The 22,952-nt window shown below is 42.4% G+C and overlaps 1 protein-coding gene across 1 annotated transcript; it reads right to left on the bottom strand.

Annotated features, from left to right (window-relative positions):
• Positions 1–1,325: 1,325 nt before the first annotated feature.
• Positions 1,326–22,734, bottom strand: MTHFD2 (methylenetetrahydrofolate dehydrogenase (NADP+ dependent) 2, methenyltetrahydrofolate cyclohydrolase). Its single transcript, XM_007459396.1, has 8 exons — positions 22,628–22,734; positions 7,809–7,993; positions 6,253–6,375; positions 5,476–5,628; positions 4,950–5,057; positions 3,778–3,870; positions 3,251–3,376; positions 1,326–2,064 (listed from the first exon to the last, which is right to left on the bottom strand). The coding sequence occupies exons 1-8, from the start codon at positions 22,726–22,728 to the stop codon at positions 1,901–1,903; spliced, it is 1,053 nt and encodes a 350-aa protein (XP_007459458.1). The 5' UTR covers positions 22,729–22,734; the 3' UTR covers positions 1,326–1,900.
• Between the last annotated feature and the right edge of the window lie 218 nt (positions 22,735–22,952).

The raw sequence follows: 22,952 nt of genomic DNA, 5'->3' as shown, positions 1-22,952 counted from the left end.
CCTGCCAATGCAGGGGACACGGGTTCGATCCCTGGTCCGGGAAGATCCCACATGCTGCGGAGCAACTAAGCCCGTGCGCCACAACTACTGAGCCTGTGCTCTAGAGCCCGTGCTCCACAACAAGAGAAGCCACCGCAATGAGAAGCCCACGCACTGCAATGAAGAGTAGCCCCCGCTCACCACAACTAGAGAAAGCGTGTGCAGCAACGAAGACCCAACACAGCCCCAAACAAATAAATAAAATAAATAAATGTATAAGAAAAAGCATAAAGGCGGCACATGAACAAGGCGGGAGAAGGTCAGCTCTGCATTGCTCTCCTTCCTCTCTGCCTCAAGCTGCCTGGAACAGGAGTTGCTTCTGCCTGCATGAAAGCCAAATACCTAGCCCTTGAGCAGAATACACCGGACCTATCCTCGCTGCAAATGTGCCACAGCAAATACCTTTCGATCTGTGCAATCATTGATGCTTTAAACACACACACACAGACACATGAAAAAAAATTTATATATATGGGGGGGGCTTGGCAAAGCACATCAAGAAGTCCTGTGTAAATTGAACACATGGTTTAGAAAATAATCAGAACAAGACTAACCACTTAAATGAATCTTACAGATTAAACTCCTGGCTTGGCACAACCTTTTGGGATGTAAGATTAAAAGGACTAGTCTGGTTTTTCCACAGCTCTTTAAACCAATTTGTTTAAGGCATTGGATTGGGTATTACCAAATACAGGAATATTTAGGTTGATTACATCCAATGAGAAAAATTAGGTCACAACAAGATAGTAGCAGAAAGATACAGTATTTCAGAAACTCATTCTATACCAGTCAGAAGTGTTTTATTTAAAAAAACAAAATGAAGGAAAAAAGTCCTTTAATCAGAAAGTCTGATTAAATTCAGTATTAACTCAAGTTCTCAAAAATCAATCAAGGAAAGCCAACAGGTGCATCAGAGAAAAGCAGGCAGCTGTTGACAGTTCTTTGGTGGAAAAGTAAGTTGCACATTTATACAAGCTGCCCTAATGATCATTAAGCCCAAGTTATGTTTTCCAAATACAGGTTTCAAGATACACTAAAGAAACCATACAGACACCCCCAACAGTAAAAAAAATTTGACAGTGAAGTTTAAGGATGTAGGAAAGTCAAATATGACAACACACATGAATAATTTATAAAATAAGCCTTTCAATCCTAGAAAACTAAAATGGGGAAACCTCAGGAATGGTAACGAACATAAAACGAGAGCTAATAGCAAATGAAACAACCCCAAACATTTTCCCAATGGCTAAGCTACAAAATGACAGCTTAGGAGACTATTAACATGTAGTTTTTCTTCTGGTTATCAATCAATACATATATTAAATTAAGGTAATTTTTTTTCTACTCAACTACCATCATTTCTTTCTTTTTTACCTTTTCCCTAATTTCCTCTTGCAACATTTTTCCTTTGGTTTGACCAGTTGAACTCAAAAGGTTTGGAACCTAAAGTGAGCATCAACTCATTATTGGAATAGCACTTGGGAAATGCAATCGTAGAAAAGACAAATTTGTGCAGCGTTGGTGGTATAGTGGTAAGCATAGCTGCCCTCCCAAAAAAGACAAATTTTAACTGAAGTGGTTGACAAAGTTAGGCAGCCATTCTCAGTGTGACAGTGTCCCCCTGTTAATCAGTAGGTTAATGGCTTCTCTTGGCTGGATCCCATGACCCAGCACGATAGTGGATGTTCCCTGGTGGGTAACTGCAGGGCTATGTGTGCAAACACCCACCCATTTAAGCTTACAAATAAATAGAAAGCATTGTTTTAAACCATTTAAGTAGAATAAATATTGCATTTCTATTGGCCTGGTTTTCCTCGTGAACTAGCTTGGAGTGCTGTTCATGACACGGAAGACGCAATAGTTAATTACTTGCTACTCCAAGCTCCTTAGACTTCAGTACTTCCCGCTCTTCAAGCCTCAGCACTTTTTTTGCAGCAATAATGGTATTCTTCATTAGCATTGCCACTGTCATGGGACCAACACCCCCAGGGACTGGAGTGATGTAACCGGCTTTCTTCCTGACTCCTACATAGAAATAAGACAGGCAGACTGCTTTAATTATGGCAAAGGAACTGTATGTACTTTATCATGGAAGAAGCATTCAAAGAAAAAGCAATAAAATACATAAGCATCTTCATAAGCCTCAAACTCATTTAAAAAATCACAGCTACATTACTCAAGAGTAAAGGCTTTTGAACATACTAATATAAAATAACACACATATAGGGGCTTCCCGGGCAGCTCAGTGGTTAGGACTCTGCTCTTCCACTGCAGGGGGTGCGGGTTTGATCCCTGGTGGGGGAACTAAGATCCCGCATTCTGTGTGGAGCGGCCAAAAATAAATAAATCAATAACACACATATAATAAGCAGAGTTGTTCAGTGAATATTTATATATCTAAATAACCTATAATTTACCAGCCATACTTTCCCTCCATATTAAATCAACTTAAAAAGAAACATTTCAGTATGTTAACTGTATGGGAAGTGTAACTATAATAATAATAAGCATTACTTCAATTAATACCTGCCTACAATATTTTCTTAATTTTATCCTATTTATTTAACTATACTGTTTGCCCAAAGCATCAAGCAAAGTAATTTTCTGGAAAGTAAAAAGTAAGATTTTTTTTATTCCAATCTAAAGGGAAAAATACTTACATACCTAGGCTTGGGTCTGACTGCTTTAGAAGAAACAGAAAGCTAGAAATAGGATTATTGGCATAAAATTCAGATAAAATCAGAACTAAAAGGAGAAATCTACTAGCAAATTCCAAAATTTTAGCAATTTGGCTCTGTCCCATACTTTTAATATGCCAGGTCTGTGATCTCTCCTCCCAGTATGAAAATGAGAAATCTGTAACACTTTTTAGGAGACTCAATAGTTTAGGAAAATCACTTCATTAAATTTTCAGACTTGTTAAAAGTCTTGAAGTTGTTTTAATTATAAAATAGACCTAAGCAGAAAAAAACAAAACAATTCTCTGAAAACTCTATATCTGTTCTCCATAATTTGATGATACAAACACCTAAAATAATTCTAGAATGACTATAATTGTTAAAAAGATTTTTCTTAATTAATTCTCATGGAAAGCATTTTAAATGGTATTACCAAGGTAACATAACTTTAAAAGTTAAAATAGTCTGCCCTAAATGTCCAATAACGATAGTATTTATTGACTTTTATATTTTTAAAAAATTATACCATTTACCTTCAAAATCCACATCTCCAACCAACTTGGGTTTAGCAGTTATGGGATCTTGAATTCTGTTTATTCCCACATCAATGACAGCTGCTCCTTCCTTAATCATATCTGCTGTGATCAGATTTGGAATGCCTAGAAATGGAGATAGGAATGATTTAGTACTGATAGGAATGGTTTAGTACTGAAAAGAAGATTCTTAGATAAGATTCTTATCTACTTTCAATTTCAAGAGACCTGGAAGAACGAATTAGCTTGTTTTACAAAAACCTATAAAAACTATTAACCAAGGAAACATTTAAACTTCATATAGTAAACAGGCTGTAGAAAAAACATTCATCCATCAAATCTATAATGGAATGCCAGAAATCAGTATTCCAACCACGACTATTCTCTTCATCTTTGTAAGCAGCTCACATTATCAATCCTAGGGGAATAATGAATGGAACAGCAGTGCAGCAGGCAAATTCGAAGATGAGAGTCCCATCTTCACCCTCTGAGGTGACGTGCCCCCGCCCCTTCCCTGGTGCTCTTACCTGCAGCGGAGACCACAATATCTGCAAGAGCTGTATGCTTCTTCAGCTGCTCCTTGGGAGTATATCGATGAGATATTGTGACAGTGGCATCACCTATGAGTTAAAAAATATTTCCGAATCAAAGCTGGGAATGGATGAGATCTCAACTAGGCAAACCATGCCAGAAATTCAACATCTCTGAAAAAATAATTGACAGTTCCTGTGCCATACTTTCTGGGCAGCCAATTGTCCTTTTTTAAAAAAAACCAAATACTCAGGGCTTCCCTGGTGGCACAGTGGTTGAGAGTCCGCCTGCTGATGCAGGGGACACGGGTTCATGCCCCGGTCCGGGAAGATCCCACATGCCGCAGAGCGGCTGGGCCCGTGAGCCATGGCTGCTGAGCCTCCACGCCCAGAGCCTGTGCTCCGCAATGGGAGAGGCCACAACAGTGAGATGCCCGCCTACCGCAAAAAAAAACCCAACCAAACAAACAAAAAAAACAAATACTCAATTTCTTGTAACTTTTACCTGTTGGTTCTAGCTCCACCCTTTGGAGTCATACATCTTTAGATTTATTCCTTATCCTATTTAACAGTCTTTCTAAACAAAATATCACTAGGATTACTCAAGGATTTTTCTTAAACGTGTGCTGAAAGATACCTGGAAATATTTAGTTTTGACATTATTTCTGATATAATCATGTATAGTCATATTATGATAATCACATTAACTCTGATTTGAAGCTTTTTCTCAAATTAATAGAACTTGACACAATGATGACACATTACAGTAACATCAATTCAATCCTTTGCATTGGTCTAAGATTTTTTTCTACCAAATGGCACAGAACAGGACACTAACTTTGAATAAGTTCTACATCGTAGCTCCAACTATCAAAGCCATAACTGGAAATTCTAATTGTCTACAACCATGCTTATACTCAAAACTCAAATTTCTGAGGCATATCTATCTCTGAACTAGTTCCATACTAGTGAATATAAATGAACTTTCAAGTGACACTGAATGCAGCTTCTCCTACAAAGACTACTCCCCAAGTACCTATTAACAAAATTACAACAAAAACAAAGTTTAACAAAGTTAACACTTCCAAACATCCACAGGGCAGTCTCTCAAGCGTTTCTTGTCTCTCGTAAGGGAGAAGAGGACTCATCCCTGGGAGCAAAACCCTTACCTCCGGGACGTTCGTGCGCCCCATCCGTGTGCAGCAGCACTGCAATGGGCATTCCAACGTTTTTTGACCTTCCAGCCACAAGCACATTCTTCCCCAGGGTTGGAATACCTATGAAAAATAAATATATTTGCATTTAAGATAGTGCCTAATTATCTTAGAAAGCGCACCTAAGGAAAAGGAAGGCTGATGGCCTAGGATGTGACTCTAATTGTGGTAATGAAGGAATTCACTAAGCTTATTGCCTCATCAGTCAACTGGACTATCACTCGCTGCACATAGTGAAAGTTAAAAGGAAACATTTTATAAGCTGCAAAATGTTATGAGTGTGCACAGTCACCACTATTAAAGCTTAAGTTTCCCTCAGAGGTTTCTGGATTAAACAGCAAAAACAGTTGTAGGCAACTGCTAAAGGAGTTAGGCTCTGGGGAGCAGGACTAGAGGCTGTGGGATGGGACTTTCCACTCTTTGCATGAATTTTTACCATTTGTAAGTACTGCCTTGATAATACTGAGATGGATATACCTACCAGTTCGCTTAATTATTTCCCACACACCCCATGGAGTAGCTGGTAACATGGAATTCTGGTCCAAACACATTCGCCCTACGTTAATTACATGAAAGCCATCAACATCTTTGTCTGGAGAAACAGCATTGCAGATCTTTCTCTCATCAATGTGCTCTGAAAAAGAAATCAGAGCAGTGGTCTTAAGTCACTGTTACGTAGTTAGCACTGCTTGACTCCAGCTTACCTGGTTTGCCACAAAAACCTATTCCGCTTTTACAGCTCGCCCCCATGACTTATTTCTTCATCTGCATATAAAGAACACACATCGAGCAAAGCCAAACGCCAAGATCAAAGCCAGTGTCCTGTTGTACAACTGCTTCCTTCCACGGTCCTTTGCTTTAAGATCTCAATACCAAATCAAGGAGTAATTGGTATTCTGAGTAGGTCTGTCCCATATCTAATAACATACTCTCTCTCTTGAGTTTACCTCCCCTTTATATCAAATCTACACAAGGGGCCAGTTGTATAAAGTAAACAAGCCTCTCCATTCCTCAGAAATCATTTAAAATATTTATTTATTTGGCTGCACCGCGTCTTAGTTGCAGCATGCGGGATCTTCCTTGCAGCATGCGCGATCTTTAGTTGCAGCATGTGGGATCTTTGTTGCGGCATGCGGGATCTAGTTCCCTGACCGGGGATCGAACCCAGGTCCCCTGCATTGGGAGCACAGAGCCTTACTCCCTGGACCACCAGAGAAATCCCCAGAAATCATTTTAAATGGTGGTGTCCAAATCTCACCTGGAAGAGGCAGCTGAACAAGGAGGCCATCTACATTATCATCATTATTTAGTTTATTGATTAAATTCAACAGTTCTTCCTCTGAAATTGAAGCTGGTTTCACAATTGTCTCACTGTTGATTCCTATAAGAAAATTTCAAGGTAAAAAAAAAAGAGGCATTTATTGAGACAATGCTACGTTGCCTGCCACGCTACCAGCGAGGCTTTTTGTCATCATACCCACCCTGGTAGCTGGAAAGCTTGAATCCGCTCACAAGTAAACTTAAGTAACTTCCCAAATACAAACACTAAAGAATACTAGCTTGATACTTTCTTTTCTTTTTTAACATCTTTATTGGAGTATAATTGCTTTACAATGGTGTGTTAGTTTCTGCTTTATAACAAAGTGAATCAGCTATACATATACATATATCCCCATATCTCTTCCCTCTTACATCTCCCTCCCTCCCACCCTCCCTATCCCACCCCTCTAGGTGGTCACAAACCACCTAGCTGAACTCCCTGTGTTATGCGGCTGCTTCCCACTAGCTATGGGTTTTACGTTTGGTAGTGTATATATGTCCATGCCACCCTCTCACTTTGTCCCAGCTTACCCTTCCCCCTACCTTGATACTTTCTATATATTATACAACATAATCCTCATCAACCTCATTTTATAGACAAGGCTCAGTGAAATTGAAACACAAGCTGGCTGGTGACAATCTTTCCAGTTCCAAAGTCCATGTTCTTTCCACTGTATCACACTACCTCCCATCCCAATGTCTTAGAAAGCCATGGCTTACTATTTTCTAGAGGTTCTAAAGGTTTTTCAATGAAAAGGGCAGGAGGCTTCATTCCTCAGTAATAAAGAATAGAGTATACCAAGGGCTCACAGTCCAGTAACACTGGCCAGACACGTCAGTGGTTTCACAGCCCTTCAGAAGGGCAGGCACACAGTTCTCAGACCACTGACCCACAGATAAGCCGGCAACGGCACAGCTGAGCCTACCCACCTCTGGTCTGCGGCCACACAGAGTCTGCAGTACAGCGAGACCTAGAACACAAACCTCCCATCATTCAGACCTGTGCCTCCTGCACTCAAACCTCCAACCACTAAACTGCTGATTTCATTGGCTTTGGAAGCAACTGGTGGAGAAATCAAAGGCTATTTCAAAGAAGTCAGAGTCATTTCCTTCAAATCCATGACTGTGTTCTAGGCCATATCATTGAGGTCTCCTCAACCAAATGCTCAAACACCTCATTCAGACTCATTATTGCTCAAGGAAAGCAGATGTAAACTGTGTTCAAGGTCACCTATCAAATGTTAGACTAGAACAGAATTTAGATTACATTCCAGAAGACACCAAGAATACCAACCATATTCCTCCTGTCCTAGTCTATAAGCCTCCCCAATAGACAGCCTGATTTCTTTATGACAAATATTTGGATACAGTTCAATCACATTAGCCTCCTCTGCCTGGGTTTTCTAATCAGAAAAAGGAATCATAAAGTGCAATAGAGTTTGCCTCGGATAAGTCTCAGTTTAACAGCAGTCGGGGTCTGAGAGCGACACATACCCACATCGGCAGCTGCTCTGGTTTTGTTGAGGACATAGGAGTGACTTGCAGGATTCTCACCAACCAGGACGACGCTCAGGTGCGGCCGTTTGTGGCCTGACGCCACCCACTCATCCACCTCCTGCCGCACTTCCTGCTTGATCTGCTCAGCAAGTTTCCTTCCCGAAATGACAACAGCTTCATTTCTGCAGAAGGCAATAGAATCACAAAAACAAATAGCTTGAATCTTTGTAAAGAGTAAAGATCAGGCTACAAAAGTGTTATTAAATACCCAAAACTTCAGGAGGTGGGGGAGGGGGAACTGGAAGAAGGTGGTCGAAAGGCATGGTGGGCCCTCCTATCTGCAGGTTCTGCATTTGAGAATTCATCAACCATGGGTCAAAAATATTGGCAAAAAAAATTTCAAAAAGTTCCAAAAAGCAAAACTTGAATTTGCCCTGCACCTGGCAACTATTTACATTGTATTTACACTATTAACACAGCATTTACATGGCATCAGGTTTAAATAACCTAGAGATAGTATTTGTTATATACAAATACTATGCCATTTTATATAAAGGACTTGACCATCTGGGAATTTTGGTATCCTGGGGGTTCCTGGAACTAAACCCCTTCAGATACTGAGGGATGACTTGTACAAACTTCTAGCTATAAGATAAATAAGTACTAGGGACATCATGTACGTCCTACATTCCCAGTTAGTGAATTGGCTTTTAGTTTATACATGCTTTTAAATATATAAATTATGCTATGCAGTTAAACCAATAAGCAATATACTAGACAAACCTCAAATACCTACCACTCCTACAACCACTCCTGGAAAAGACTTTCCTGATGAAGAATAAGGATTGGAAGGGGGACTAAGGCGATTCCATCTCATAGGTGGCAGTGTGCTCTACCCCGAGACCCCAGTGCCCCATCCACAGCTGACACACCAGGAGTAAGTATCAGACGCCAAGAACAACAATTTCTAGGCTGGCCAGCAGTCCAGCTGGTGCAAAAGTTTATTCACCGGGAGCGGTGGTAGTGAACTAGACCAGTAAAAGCTCCTCTCTGAACTACATTCACATGCTAGAACCACAGGGATGAGAAACTGCTTGTTGGGGGTGAGACAATGAGAAAACTCAGATCTAGAAGAAGCTTCAGTTCCCAAAAACATATTCAAATCTCTGAAAGCCTATCTCTCCCCAATAAGAATTGGTAAGAACAATAAGAACAGCTCTTCCTGGGTTCCAACATGTAAGATTCCTGGTTTTCTTATTTCCACATATATGCTTAAAGTTCCCATTACTTAAAGTAGGACAAGCATCTATTCCTTAAGAAAAAACACCCTGGGGACTTCCCTGGTGGTGCAGTGGTTAAGAATCCGCCTGCCAATGCAGGGTACACGGGTTCTAGCCCTGGTCCAGGAAGATCCTACATGCCGCGGAAAAACTAAGCCCGTGAGCCACAACTACTGAGCCTGCGCTCTACAGCCCGCAAGCCACAAGTACTGAAGCCCGTGCGCCTAGAGCCCATGCTCCGCAGCAAGAGAAGCCACTGCAATAAGAAGCCCGCGCACAGCAACTAGAGAGGAAGTCCGTGTGCAGCAACGAAGACCCAAAGCAGCCAAAAATTAATTAATTAATTAATTAATTAATTTTTTTTAAAAAGAAAAAGAAAAAACACCTCACTGAAAACAAGACTTTCCCGTTAGATTTTTGTCCCCAGCGTCATAAGGAATGCTCCAACCTCAACACCAATGAAGAATACAATTGTTTGAAACATTGAAACAATTTATTTCCCCTTATAGCACATATTTAATTCTCAGGGATAACATCAAGGTACTGGATATCTTGTATGGTCAGATATAATTAATTCTCAAGGCCACTGTTAATTAAAAACTTTAAAGCTTCAATGGTCTAAGCCTTCAATGTCTGCTTTTCAATTGCACTGTGATTAAATATCTACTTTAAATCTCAATGTCTTAGATATAATGCAGTAATTTTATATCTAAACCTTATATTAAACATTAATTTGTATTTGCGTCTTTTGAAGTATTAAGAAGATATCACACAGACACCCCGGAGCAGAAGTGTGCATAAGCACTTCTCTTGTGGGGGTCCCAGGCAGACTTTATCAACCCCTCAGCGGAGGTAGTGGGTGAGCACCTTACAAATCTCTCTTAGGAAGCAGCATGGCTGTACACCTTCCCTCCGGTCCTGGATTTCTCTTATCATCCTCCTTCTCTCCTGACTTCTTGGACTGTCTACTGATCCTTGAGCCTCCCAGCTGGCTTTGCCAGCACTTGGGTGTTGCCTCTTTTACTTCTGTGGAGAGGTAGCCCTCCTCAACATCAAAAGGACCATATCCTGAGGGGAGCTGTTACCTTGTATTGTTATCACTGCCTTGTGGCCCTTCAGCCCTACCCTTCTATTTGTTTTTCTTTTGTTTAATTGATAAAGTTAATCCATTTAGTTGCTCAGGGCCTAGGTCTCCTACCTCCCTCTCTGAAGGATTTAGGCCCTGGGACTCTGGTTGCTTTTTCTCCCACTGGCTCTTGTTCCTTTCCTTGACTAATCCAAAGGGCCTACTCAGGCTCACCGACCAGGCAGATTTCGGGTGCTCACAGGGACCCCACTGTTGACACTAGGAGAATGTCAGGACAAATAACTACCACCTGGCCGGTATCCATCAGACTCCCATCTTATCAGGACATCCCAATAAAAAAATGGGGGCAACTACAAGCATCCCGAAGGACTCGCTGCTAGGATGTGTTACCAAGTCCAAGCTCGCCCTGCTTGCTGCACAACAGGCCAACAGATGGGAGATGAGGTATTGAGACAAGGAATATGACCTTATTGAGAAAGTCGGCAAACCAAGAAGATGGCAGACTAAAGTCTCAAAATAACCATCTTATCGTGGTTTGGATGCCAGTTTCTTTTATAGCACAGAGAAGGGAAGGAGATGAGGAAATAAAGTAAAAAGGCCATAAGTTCTGCAAATATCACCTGGAATGGCCAGTCTCGGGTAGGGGACGTGTTAATTTCTTCTTTCTTGTAGCCATCCACAAGTGGAACAGGGTCCGGATGTTTCCCTGAACAAAGGCACTTTGGTTTAACATTCAGGCAGAGGGGCAGGGTTCCCCAAGGCAGGCCATTATGTATAGACAGTATCCTTTTAGTGAAAAAAAGCAGCAGAAAGCAAAGGTTAAAGTAAAAGAAACAGGACTTCCCTGGTGGCACAGTGGTTAAGAATCTGCCTGCCGGGCTTCCCCGGTGGCGCAGTGGTTGGGAGTCCGCCTGTCGATTCAGGGGACGCGGGTTCATGCCCCGGTCCGGGAAGATCCCACAAGCTGCGGAGCGGCTGGGCCCGTGAGCCATGGCCGCTGAGCCTGAGCGTCCGGAGCCTGTGCTCCGCAGCGGGAGAGGCCACAACAGTGAGAGGCCCGCATACAGCAAAAAAAAAAAGAATCTGCCTGCCAATGCAGGGGACATGGGTTTGAGCCCTGGTCCGGGAAGACCCCACATGCCGCAGAGCAACTAAGCCAGTGCATCACAACTGCTGAGCCTGCGCTCTAGAGCCCTGAGCCACAACTACTGAGCCCGCGCGCCTAGAGCCCGTGCTACGCAACAAGAGAAGCCACTGCAATGAGAAGCCCACGCACTGCAACGATGAGTAGCCCCTGCTCCAGCCCCTGCTCGCCGCAACTAGATAAAGCCCGTACGCAGCAACAAAGACCCAACGCAGCCAAAAATAAAAAAATAAAAGTAAAAATAAACATCAAATAAATAAATAAAAAGATAAAGTAAATGAAACAGATCCAACATGTAGTCTGATTTGGCTCTTCCCTGCTACAGATGCATATTAACTAACTGGAGAAAATTTAGACAGGGTGGTTTAAGAAAAAAATTAATTTTCTTTTGCAATACTGTATGGTCCCAATACAAACTAGGGGACGAAGTGATCTGGCCAAAAAAAAAATTGGGTCATTGAATTACAATACCATCTTGCAACTGGACCTATTTTGTAAAAGGAAAGGTAAATGGGGGGAAGTCCCATACATCCAAATGTTCATGACTCTATTCCATAATCCAGGTCTAAAGAACTGCCGGGTGTATCTGGCTCACACCCCTTTCAAAGTGCCTTCTTCACAGGAGCCAAATGTTTTAGATGATCTCTTTATGAGTCCACCTCCCCGAGAGGTCTACCGCGAACTCCTACCTCCCCCAATTGTGAGGGGGGACAGTCTTCCGGACCATTTACCCCTGATGCTGCATCCGAGGAGCTGGAGACACCAGACCCCCATAAATCAGCTCATGGATTTGGCCTTTGGAGTATTTAACAACAGAGAGGCAAAAAGGATTCAGGGACAACAGCAAAAAGCACAACAATTGGCAGCAGCCCTAACCCCTGCACCACCTCAGGGTTACCATTCCTTGCAAAGACCCATGGTGAGGACAGGACCCAGGAATGCTGGATCAGAGTCACTATCTTGCCAAAAAGCATGTTTTAAGAGTGAACAAGAGGGTCACTGGAAGCAGAACTGCTCCCAGTCCTGAAGGGGACTCGGAGCTCCCAAAGCAATGATGGCCAAGAGGATAGAAGACTGATGGGGCCTGGGACCCTCCCTGGCTCCCAAAGGACACCTGGTCATTTCTCCGGAGAAGCCTCGGGTAACCTTTGACATGGAAGGTAGGAATGTTATTTTCTTATTAGAGACCTGGGCCGCCTACTCTGTGGTGACTGATTTCCCTGGACCCTTGTCCTCCACAAGCTGTATAATAACAGGGATTGATGGAAAGCCCCAAACCAGTGATTCACTCCTCCTCTCAACTGCTTGCTAGGAAATTTTACCTTTGCACATCAGTTTCTGCTCATGCCTGAGTGCTCCCTCCCCTTGTTGGCAAGGGACTTGCTCACTAAATTCCCGACAATAATCCAAGCTGGAGATCCTCACAGAGATAGCACCCACCAAGAAAAACAATTGCTCTTGGTCAGAGGAATCTACCTTAGTCCCAGCGAGAGGAGATCTCCATTCCACCCCATCTAAGCTTTTAAACTATGGGCTGTTAAACTAGTTCATAGTTCTAGAACTAAAGGTCGCTTTCTTCTGCATTCCCCTGCACCCCAGTATCTCTTTGCCTTTGACTGGACAGATCCAGACACTGAAATGCCATGAATGCCTCCACTCTGTGTGCTTATAACATTCAAGCTGAGGGTGCTTACATGATAGGAATGGAATGGACCAAAAAAAAGAAAAATACGTGGGTTAGAAATTGTCCAGCTACCTTAGAAAATGCGATCACGTGAGGCCGTAGGCAAGCCACCTCAGATCAAAGGCCTGACTGAGGGCCATAATTTAAAAATTTCTTAAACCCAGGGAGGATCACCAAAAGTGTTTGTAAATAGATTACCAAAATGGGAGGCCACTGTTCTGACTAAGCTAACCATACCTGATAGAAATTCGGCAGAAGGACTTCTACCCTAAGCTAAATGAGGAAAGTAAAAACATTCCTCAACATAGGTAAATGGGTATAGCAGTCCTTCAATATCATTGAGGTAGCCACCCAATTCTTTAAAAAAAAGAAAAAAAAAAAACCACCTGTCCTTATTTTACAAATGCAGTCTACAGGACCAGAGATGTAGCTCCAAAAAACAAATCCAAAGCTCACAATCCATTTACCACTCCCAAAACCTTCCCTATTTATCTGAAGAGGCTTGTAAGTATTAAACAAAGGGGAAACAAAGTCATCCTAGGAGGAACTTACCTGTGCCTTTGAGATGCAAATAACCTACCTGTTTTTTTTCCAGGAACCCTAATCTCTGCCATCTTTTTAAAATGCAAATTTTGAAAAAGGGGGTAAATAATTTGGAACTTGTCATGGACAAATAAAAATCTTAAGTATCTTTTCCATAAATATTAGTAAAAAGGGTTTAGCCATCTAGGCAAGGGAGCTTGATTTGTTCCACCTGCCTGAAACCCAATTTTAATCCAACCTTCTTTGTAGACTGATGCTGTACGTGTCTCTTGGCTAAAATTTTGGAATGGGAACTATGAGGCCTCTGTGTTTGTTTGTATGTTTGTATGTATCTATGTGTGTGCTGTAGATGTGTGGTATTGCCAAAAATTAATTCATAAAAGAGCTCTATTTAGTTGACTTAAAGAAAATCAAGTGCTTATACAAATACTTAGAAATAGAAAGTAATCTGGCCAGAATGAACTTCAGGTTCACGTTATCCGTAAAATATTCAGTACTAAACTGATATCTGGCATTGAAGGTAGCTTACGCTTGTTGGTTTGATTAATATAGACATGTCTTTAGAGTCATCAATGTTAAGTATAATACTTCTGTTGTGGGCTTCCCTGATGGTGCAGTGGTTAAGAATTTGCCTGCCAATGCAGGGGACACGGGTTTGAGTCCTGCTCTGGGAAGATCCCATATGCTGCAGAGCAGCCAAGCCTGTGTGCCACAACTACTGAGGCTGTGCTCTAGAGCCCGTGAGACACAACCATGGAGCCCGCGCGTCACAACTACTGAAGCCCGCACGCCTAGAGCCCGGGCTCCACAACAAGAGAAGCTACGGCAGTGAGAAGCCTACACACCACAACGAAGAGTAGTCCCCGCTCACCGCAACTAGAGAAGGCCCGAGAGCAGCAACGAAGACTCAACACAGCCAAAAATAAATAAATAAAAAATACATAAATTAAAAAAAAACTTACTTAAAGAAAAAATACTTCTGTTCTACCTAGATTTACTAGACGTTATTATATGTATTGCAAATTTGTTAGCAAATTTAGTTATGGGAGTAACTCAATGAGGAGAAAACTTGTAAGGAAGGTACGATATGTGTTTTCAGTAAAAGAATGTGTGAGGAATGAAAAAATACTGAAAAGTTATGCCGTTTTTGATAACAGATGGTGTGAGTTTCTTTGCCTTTAATCTGTATCTGCTTTTGAGATCTCAACACTTTGGTTAAGAAATAAGTATTGTCTCATAGTGACCAATGATTTTACTTGATCAAGTGTTTTAAAACTTCCCAAATGTCAAATTTTAATTAAAGTTCTTTTGACTTTCAACTAACTTTGGGGTGCTTTAGAGGGCCCCTGAGGCATCTCAGAGAGAAATATTTAACTAGTATTATTTAGTATGTTAAGTTACATAGACAGCATTATCACAATAGCAATAAACCTATTTAAAACTATACTGTATGGATGAATGTTACTAATATAGACATTCTAAAAATTATGTAAAGGTTCTAAACTTTGGATATGTCCTGGTATAATGCTATAGTTCTAGTTGTTATCTTAAAATGTTCTATGTCACAACAGTAACCAAGCTTCTTTATCAATTACACTGTAATCAGATATTTAACCTTTTAAGTCTTTTGTCATTTATAGACAGTTACTATTGTACTCTGATGCTGTTCCAAAAGTGCTTCATCTTCAAGAAGATTCATAGGGAGGCTACAGAAGCAGTTCCACATCAAGATGATGGCTATGCAACAGATTCCAGCTCATGTCAACTTAAAACAAGAAGCCGTCCTGCTCCTGGGGCCCCTAGATCAGGCATCCAGAGATTTTCCACTCCCTGACAGGCAGTGTTGATGCCCCTACTCAGCCCTGAAGCAGCTACAGATGACAGACCATTGCCCCTCTGCTTCCCATAAGATTATGGGAGTAAAATCTCTGAGGGGGAAATGAGACAGGAAGGGGGCAGGGCACAACATTTTAAAGAATGACATGGGGCTTCCCTGGTGGCGCAGTGGTTGAGAGTCCGCCTGCCGATGCTAGGGGACACGGGTTCGTGCCCCGGTCCGGGAAGATCCCACATGCTGCGGAGCGGCTGGGCCCGTGAGCCATGGCCGCTGAGCCTGTGTGTCTGGAGCCTGTGCTCCGCAACGGGAGAGGCCACAACAGTGAGAGGCCTGCGTACAGCAAAAACAAAAAAAAAAAAAAAAAAAGAATGACATAGCCCAAGGACATGACATAAATTGGTTAGAACCAGCTAGGTCCAAGATGGCGGACAAGTTGTCTTCCACCAAACCTTGAGCCTCAGTATACGCTCATTGTAACACATCAGCACACTAAATGACACACCCATATGACAGTTCCAAGGCCGACCATAAAAGGTAAAAAAAATGTGCAGGGGTTCAATTCCTGGAAATCCCCACCCCTTCCCTAAAATAGCTGAAATACTCCTTCCACTCATCAACCTATGATTACCCACCCCTATAAAAACTGACAACCCCATACCCTGGTGCCTCTTGCCTTCTGAGATGGCCCACCCTCTGTCTAGTGAGTGTGTTTCTCCCTGAATAAACCTTCTTTCACTTAAAAAAAAAAAAAAGAAGATATCACAATTTTATAGCAAACCAAATGCATTTACCCGATTTTACATGATAATTCTAGCAGAGCACAAAATACATAATAGCATTTCATATATACTCATGATATATTAAGGAACTGAAAACATGTTAATATTTACAAATCCAATCCAGATTTAGGGTTAAGGAGGACTTCTTTAAAAGGGCTTTGCTGCTGTCACTGTTTGCAGATGACATGATACTATACATAGAGAATCCTAAAGATGCTACCAAAAACTACTAGAGCTAATTAATGAATTTGGGAAAGTAGCAGGATACAAAATTAATGTACAGAAATCTCTTGCATTCCTATACACTACTGATGAAACATCTGAAAATGAAATTAAGAAAACACTCCCGGGGGGCTTCCCTGGTGGCGCAGTGGTTGAGAGTCCGCCTGCCGATGCAGGGGATACGGGTTCGTGCCCCGGTCTGGGAGGATCCCACATGCTGTGGAGCGGCTGGGCCCGTGAGCCATGGCCGTTGAGCCTGCTCGTCCGGAGCCTGTGCTCCACAATGGGAGAGGCCACAACAGTGAGAGGCCCACATACGGCAAAAAAAAAAAAAAAAAGAAAACACTCCCATTTACCATTGCAACAAAAAGAATAAAATATCTAGGAATAAACCTTCCTAAGGACACAAAAGACCTGTATGCAAAAAATTATAAGACACTGATGAAAGAAATTAAAGATGATACAAATAGATGGAGAGATATACCACATTCTTGGATTGGAAGAATCAACATTGTGAAAATGACTATACTACCCAAATCAATCTACAGATTCAGTGCAATTTGTTTGATAGGGATCAAAGTTTGATAGGGATTAAACTACCACTGGCATTTTTCACAGAACTAGAAGAAAAAATTTCACAATTTGTATGGAAACACAAAAGACCCCGAATAGCCAAAACAATCTTGAGAAGGAAAAACGGAGCTGGAGGAATCAGGCTCCCTGACTTCAGACTATACTACAAAGCTACAGTAATCAAGACAGTATGGTACTGGCACAAAAACAGAAATATAGATGAAGGGAACAGGATAGAAAGCCTAGACATAAACTCACATACATATGGTCACCTTATCTTTTTTTTTTGGTCACCTTATCTTTGATAAAGGAGGCAAGAATATACAGTGGAGAAAAGACAGCCTCTTCAATAAGTGGTGCTGGGAAAACTGGACAGCTACATGTAAAAGAATGAAATTAGAACACTCCCTAACACCATACACAAAAATAAACTCAAAATGGATTAAAGACCTAAATGTAAGGCCAGACACTATCAAACTCTTAGAGGAAAACATAGGCAGAACACTCTATGACATAAATCACAGCAAGATACTTTTTGACCCACCTCCTAGAGAAATGGAAATAAAAACAAAAATAAACAAATGGGACCTAATGAAACGTAAAAGCTTTTGCACAGCAAAGGAAACCATAAACAAGACAAAAAGACAACCCTCAGAATGGGAGAAAATATTTGCAAATGAAGCAACCGACAAAGAATTAATCTCAAAAATTTACAAGCAGCTCATGCAGCTCAATAACAAAAAAACAAACAACCCAATCCAAAAGTGGGCAGAAGACCTAAACAGACATTTCTCCAAAGAAGATATACAGATTGCCAACAAACACATGAAAGAATGCTCAATAACATTAATCATTAAAGAAGTGCAAATCAAAACTACAATGAGATATCTCACACCAGTCAGAAGGGCCATCATCAAAAAATCTACAAACAATAAATGCTGGAAAGGGTGTGGAGAAAAGGGAACCCTCTTGCACTGTTGGTGGGAATGTAAATTGATACAGCCACTATGGAGAACAGTATGGAGATTCCTTAAAAAAGTAAAAATAGAACTACCATACGACCCAGCAATTCCACTAATGGGCATATACCCTGAGAAACCCATAATTCAAAAAGAGTCATGTACCAAAATGTTCATTGCAGCTCTATTTACAATAGCCAGGACATGGAAGCAACCTAAGTGTCCATCAACAGATGAATGGATAAAGAAGATGTAGCACATATATACAATGGAATTTTACTCAGCCATAAAAAGAAATGAAATTGAGTTATTTGTAGTGAGGTGGATGGACACAGAGTCTGTCATACAGAGTGAAGTAACTCAGAAAGAGAAAAACAAATACCGTATGCTAACACATATATATGGAATCTAAAAAAAAAAAAAGTGGTCATGAAGAACCTAGGGGCAAGACGGGAATAAAGACACAGACCTACTAGAGAATAGACTTGAGGATACGGGGAGAGGAAAGGGTAAGCTGGGACAAAGTGAGAGAGTGGCATGGACACATGTACACTACCAAACGTAAAATAGATAGCTAGTGGGAAGCAGCCGCATAGCACAGGGAGATCAGCTCGGTGCTTTGTGACCACCTAGAGGGGTGGGATAGGGAGGGTGGGAGGGAGGGAGACGCAAGAGGGAAAAGATATGGGGACATATGTATATGTATAACTGATTCACTTTGTTATAAAGCAGAAACTGACCCACCATTGTAAAGCAATTATACTCCAATAAAGATGTTTAAAAAAAAAAGATAACTGTAATAAAATCTTTAAAATAAAATAAAAGGGCTTTGCTGATACAAATACCCCGGCAACATTTTTTTTTTTTTTTCCTGTACGCGGGCCTCTCACTGTTGTGACCTCTCCCGTTGCAGAGCACAGGCTTTGGACGCGCAGGCTCAGCGGCCATGGCTCACAGGCCCAGCCGCTCCGCGGCATGTGGGATCTTCCCGGACCGGGGCATGAACCCGTGTCCCCTGCATCGGCAGACGGACTCTCAATCACTGCGCCACCAGGGAAGCCCAACATTCTTGATTTTTGGTAATACCTGTCCCGTGCCAGAAATAGATTCCCAACCCTGGAATAGAATAGAGTGAAAGATTACTTTAAAAGGGCTTAGGACAGTCATTTATATTGAATGAAATAACAAATAAAGTGCCAGGAATATGGGGACTTCCCTGGCATTCCAGTGGTTAAGACTCCGAGCTTCCAATTCAGAGGTCAGGGGTTCGATCCCTGGTTGGGGAACTAAGATCCCACGTGTCACGTGGCATGGCCAAAAATATAAAATAAATAAATAAAGTGCCAGGCATATATATTCACTAAAAATTAATATCTAACTCTGTTGGCTAAATTTATACACACACACATCCTTAATATACAATAGATATATTTATTTATACACTCATAAGGATAGCTTTATAAAAATAATCAGTGAATAGGACTTAGATTGCACTTCATTAAAAAGCTCATTTAAAAAAAATTTTTTTAAGTTCCTTTTGAAAGCAGTAAACTTATAGAAAATGGTAGCAGCACATTTGGGCTAAGCACGATATAATAAAGTTAAGGACACAGGGTTCTGGGAGAATCCAGTGTTCCAAGTTCCAAAGGCAACTTCTGGATGTTATGCCAATTTGCTTAAAAAAAAGAAAAATCAAAGAGTAACAAGAACCAAAACAAAGCCACAAAGCAATGAGTATCTTTTACAACATAACTGTGTTTTAGTCCTCGCCTGCATACCACAACTCTGCCAAATGTGAAACACAGTCCTGAGAGGGAGTCATTACCTAATTTCCCAACATTTTTTTTTTTTGCCAATGGGCAGATAAAGTTACTGCTACCCCAAAATAAATGGAAATGGGGACTGAGATCAGTCCCAAGAGGAATCCAAAATTTATTAACCATATTAGCTAACACATTTAGGAGTGCTTTCACAGATGTTTTTAGAAAAATTTCCAATAAAATTATGTATCAACAGACTAGAAAGAAGAGGACTATCTAAATAAAATTAAAAACTGAAATCCAAGTCAGTAGCATCTTCACTTTCCTTCTAATTCAATAGTTTACAGTACTGTAATTTTCCATGAAAAATTAATATCAGGTGCATTTTACAATTCATGATCAACTTATTTTGGAAAGAGTTCTGTTATCTACTAATTAATGGAACCAGTAATGAGTGAACAAAGACACAAAGGGGGATGGATCTAACATCTCTGAAACATGAGATATTTTGCTTAGAGTTTTACATATATTACTCTCAGTTACCTTGGGACTATTATAAGCATGTTATACAGAACAAGAGACTGAGGACAGTAGAAACAAAATTAAAACACAAACTTCTGCCTCCAAAGTCCATTTATTCCTTTACCTCACTGTCGCCTAGACTACAGTACTATCTCTCTAACCATGAAAACTCTCACACTATCCCCCCAAAAAAAGGAATACATGCAGACCCATTTCTGTTCAATTTTATTTTATTTTAACATCTTTATTAGAGTATAATTGCTTTACAATGGTGTCAGTTTCTGCTTTATAACAAAGTGAATCAGTTATACGTATACATATGTCCCCATATTTCTTCCCTCTTGCATCTCCCTCCCACCCTCCCTATCCCTCCCCTCTAGGTGGTCACAAAGCACCCAGCTGATCTCCCCCTGTGCTATGCGGCTGCTTCCCACTAGCTAGCTATTTTACATTTGGTAGTGTATATATGTCCATGCCACTCTCTCACTTTGTCCCAGCTTACCCTTCCCTCTCCCCATATCCTCAAGTCCATTCTCTAGTAGGTCTGCATCTTTATTCCCGTCTTGCCCTTAGACCCATATTTTTTAAAGGATATTTTAATTTTACCAGCTAGCAGTAATCAAAGCAATACATTAGAACCCTGAATACCAAATGTACTTATTGCCTTCAGAGATGTGGAAACCTACATTTCATTCAGAAAAGGAAGTGAAAGGAGGGCGTTTGTTTTTTTGTTTTTTATAAATTTATTTATTTTGTTTATTTATTTTTGGCTGCATTGGGTCTTTGTTGCTGCGCACGGGTTTTCTCTAGTTGCGACGAGCAGGGGCTACTCTTCATTGCAGAGCCTGGGCTTCTCATTGCGGTGGCTTCTCTTCTTGCAGAGCACAGGTTCTAGGCGCATGGGCTTCAGTAGTTGTGGCTCGTGGGCTCAGGAGTTGTGACTCGCAGGCTCTAGAGCGCAGGCTCAGTAGTTGTGGCACACGGGCTTAGTTGCTCCGCAGCATGTGGGATCCTCCCTGGCCAGGGCTCGAACCCGTGTCCCCGTCATTGGCAGGTAGCTTCTTAATCACTGCACCACCAGGGAAGCCCCAAAAGCAGGGCATTTGTTACTGGAGAGTGTGAACAAACTGTTCCATTTCTTTAGGTAAGGAATTGGAGTATTTTTATAAATCTCTTCAATCATGAAAGCACATGTGGCCAGAACTCAGGAAGGGAGGAAGAGGGAAGAGAACAGACAGTAATGAAAGATGGGGCTGGAAAGGCAGGTCAGGGTCAGACTAAGAAAATCCTTAAATGTCCCATCTGAAGTCTTCTTTCAAGAACGCATTAATCCCCATTCTGTGCTCCAACAGCACCTTGGAAACGTCTCTAATAGCATTTTTACACTGATTGGAAATTACATTTTCTGCCACATGTACATGTTCTGCCTCTTGACAAGTATGGAAGTTCCACTAAAGAAAATCGCTTTTACCATCTCTGAATTCGCATAGCCTAGCACACTGCCTGGATAAAGGGGCTGCTGTTACAAGGCTTAGGTCTCTGCAGTGTAAAGGCTCTAAAGATTGACGGGAAAGAGGGTGCATAGCTTTAAGGAACGAAATCACAGCTCTCCCTCCACCCCCCCAGAAAATGATTCTTCAACCTAGGTTTAGAATAGGAATTTGAGGTCCAAAAAAATCAGGAAATATTTATTACCTCCCTAAGAAAACGCAAACAGAGCTTTCCCTCTTCTCTTCCCGGGCGTTTACCACCTCAATTTACTTGGTCTGGCACTGACCGACTCCAGGTGGGCTGCAGTCAAAGTCCTGGTGACCACAACACATTTATTCCCTTGGGAGGGAAAGGGGCAGCTTGTAGAGCAGCGCGAGCCACACCCACGACTGGGAGAAGGAGGGAAGTGCTGGTACCCGGCGAGCAAGGCTCCGCCCTAACCCTCACCGCCGCTAGGGTCCCGGGAAGGGACGGCTCACTGAAGGCTGCTCCCTCACAACTCTTCCTCGCGCTCGCCAAAACATCTCCTCTGCTTTCCCGCTCTTGGTATCAGGGCCAAGGGCGGCCGGCAGGCTCTGGCCGGTGACCTCCGTATGCTCCCAGGTAAGTCGCTGAGTCCCAGGGCCCGCCAGCACCTCCGCTCCACACCGTGGGCCCCGTTCAGCCGGCGGACTGGCCTTGAGACAGGACGACGCCCGGAGCCTGCAGGAGGCCGGCTCCTCCGAAAGGCGGGCTCTCGATTTCAGCCCACACAGCCGAACGAACGCCCTGATGGTAGGCTGCGGCCACTCTGGGATGCCACGTCGCCCCGCCGCACCCTTCTCGGTGGCCACCACCTCCCGGGACGGAGATGCTCATGAAGGGAGTCCCTGGGCGGGCCCCGCGCTCGGTTCCCCTCGGATTTCCGCGCTAACCCAGCCCCCCGACCCTCTTACCGAACTGCCGAGAGGTGGAAGGGGCGATGGTGGAGGTGGCAGCTCTGCGCCGGCCGGAGCAGCCGGGTGGCTAAAGTGGATAAGAGGGACATTGCAGCCATGGCCAGCGCCGGGAGGCAAACGCGCGCGGGCCCTGCAGTTATACCGCTGCCGCGTGGCAGGCCCCGCCTCCTGCCGGCACCCATTGGTCCCTGCGGCTCTCCACTTGCAGTCTGTTGGGCCGCTGGAGCTGAAGGAACCGATCGGTTGTCTTCCTTCAAACGTAGAGAAGCCCAGTAAAGCCATGCTCGTGATTGGAGCAAAAAGCGCCAAGAGCGGGGCCCTG

Source organism: Lipotes vexillifer, unplaced genomic scaffold, assembly GCF_000442215.2.
Source record: "Lipotes vexillifer unplaced genomic scaffold, Lipotes_vexillifer_v1.1 scaffold51, whole genome shotgun sequence".
Classification (NCBI taxonomy): Eukaryota; Metazoa; Chordata; class Mammalia; order Artiodactyla; family Lipotidae; genus Lipotes; species Lipotes vexillifer.
The sequence above is the reverse complement of the archived record's forward strand: the minus strand, read 5'-3'. Positions and strand labels throughout refer to the sequence as shown.

Coding starts and splice junctions, on each gene's coding strand:
- MTHFD2 (XM_007459396.1), bottom strand. CDS start 22,728: ATGGCTGCAATGTCCCTCTTATCCACTTTAGCCACCCGGCTGCTCCGG. Junction 3,377..3,777: donor TATTGTGGTCTCCGCTGCAG/GTAAGAGCACCA, acceptor CTCCATTTCTAG/GCATTCCAAATCTGATCACA. Junction 2,065..3,250: donor TGGAGATGTGGATTTTGAAG/GTAAATGGTATA, acceptor ATTTCTATGTAG/GAGTCAGGAAGAAAGCCGGT.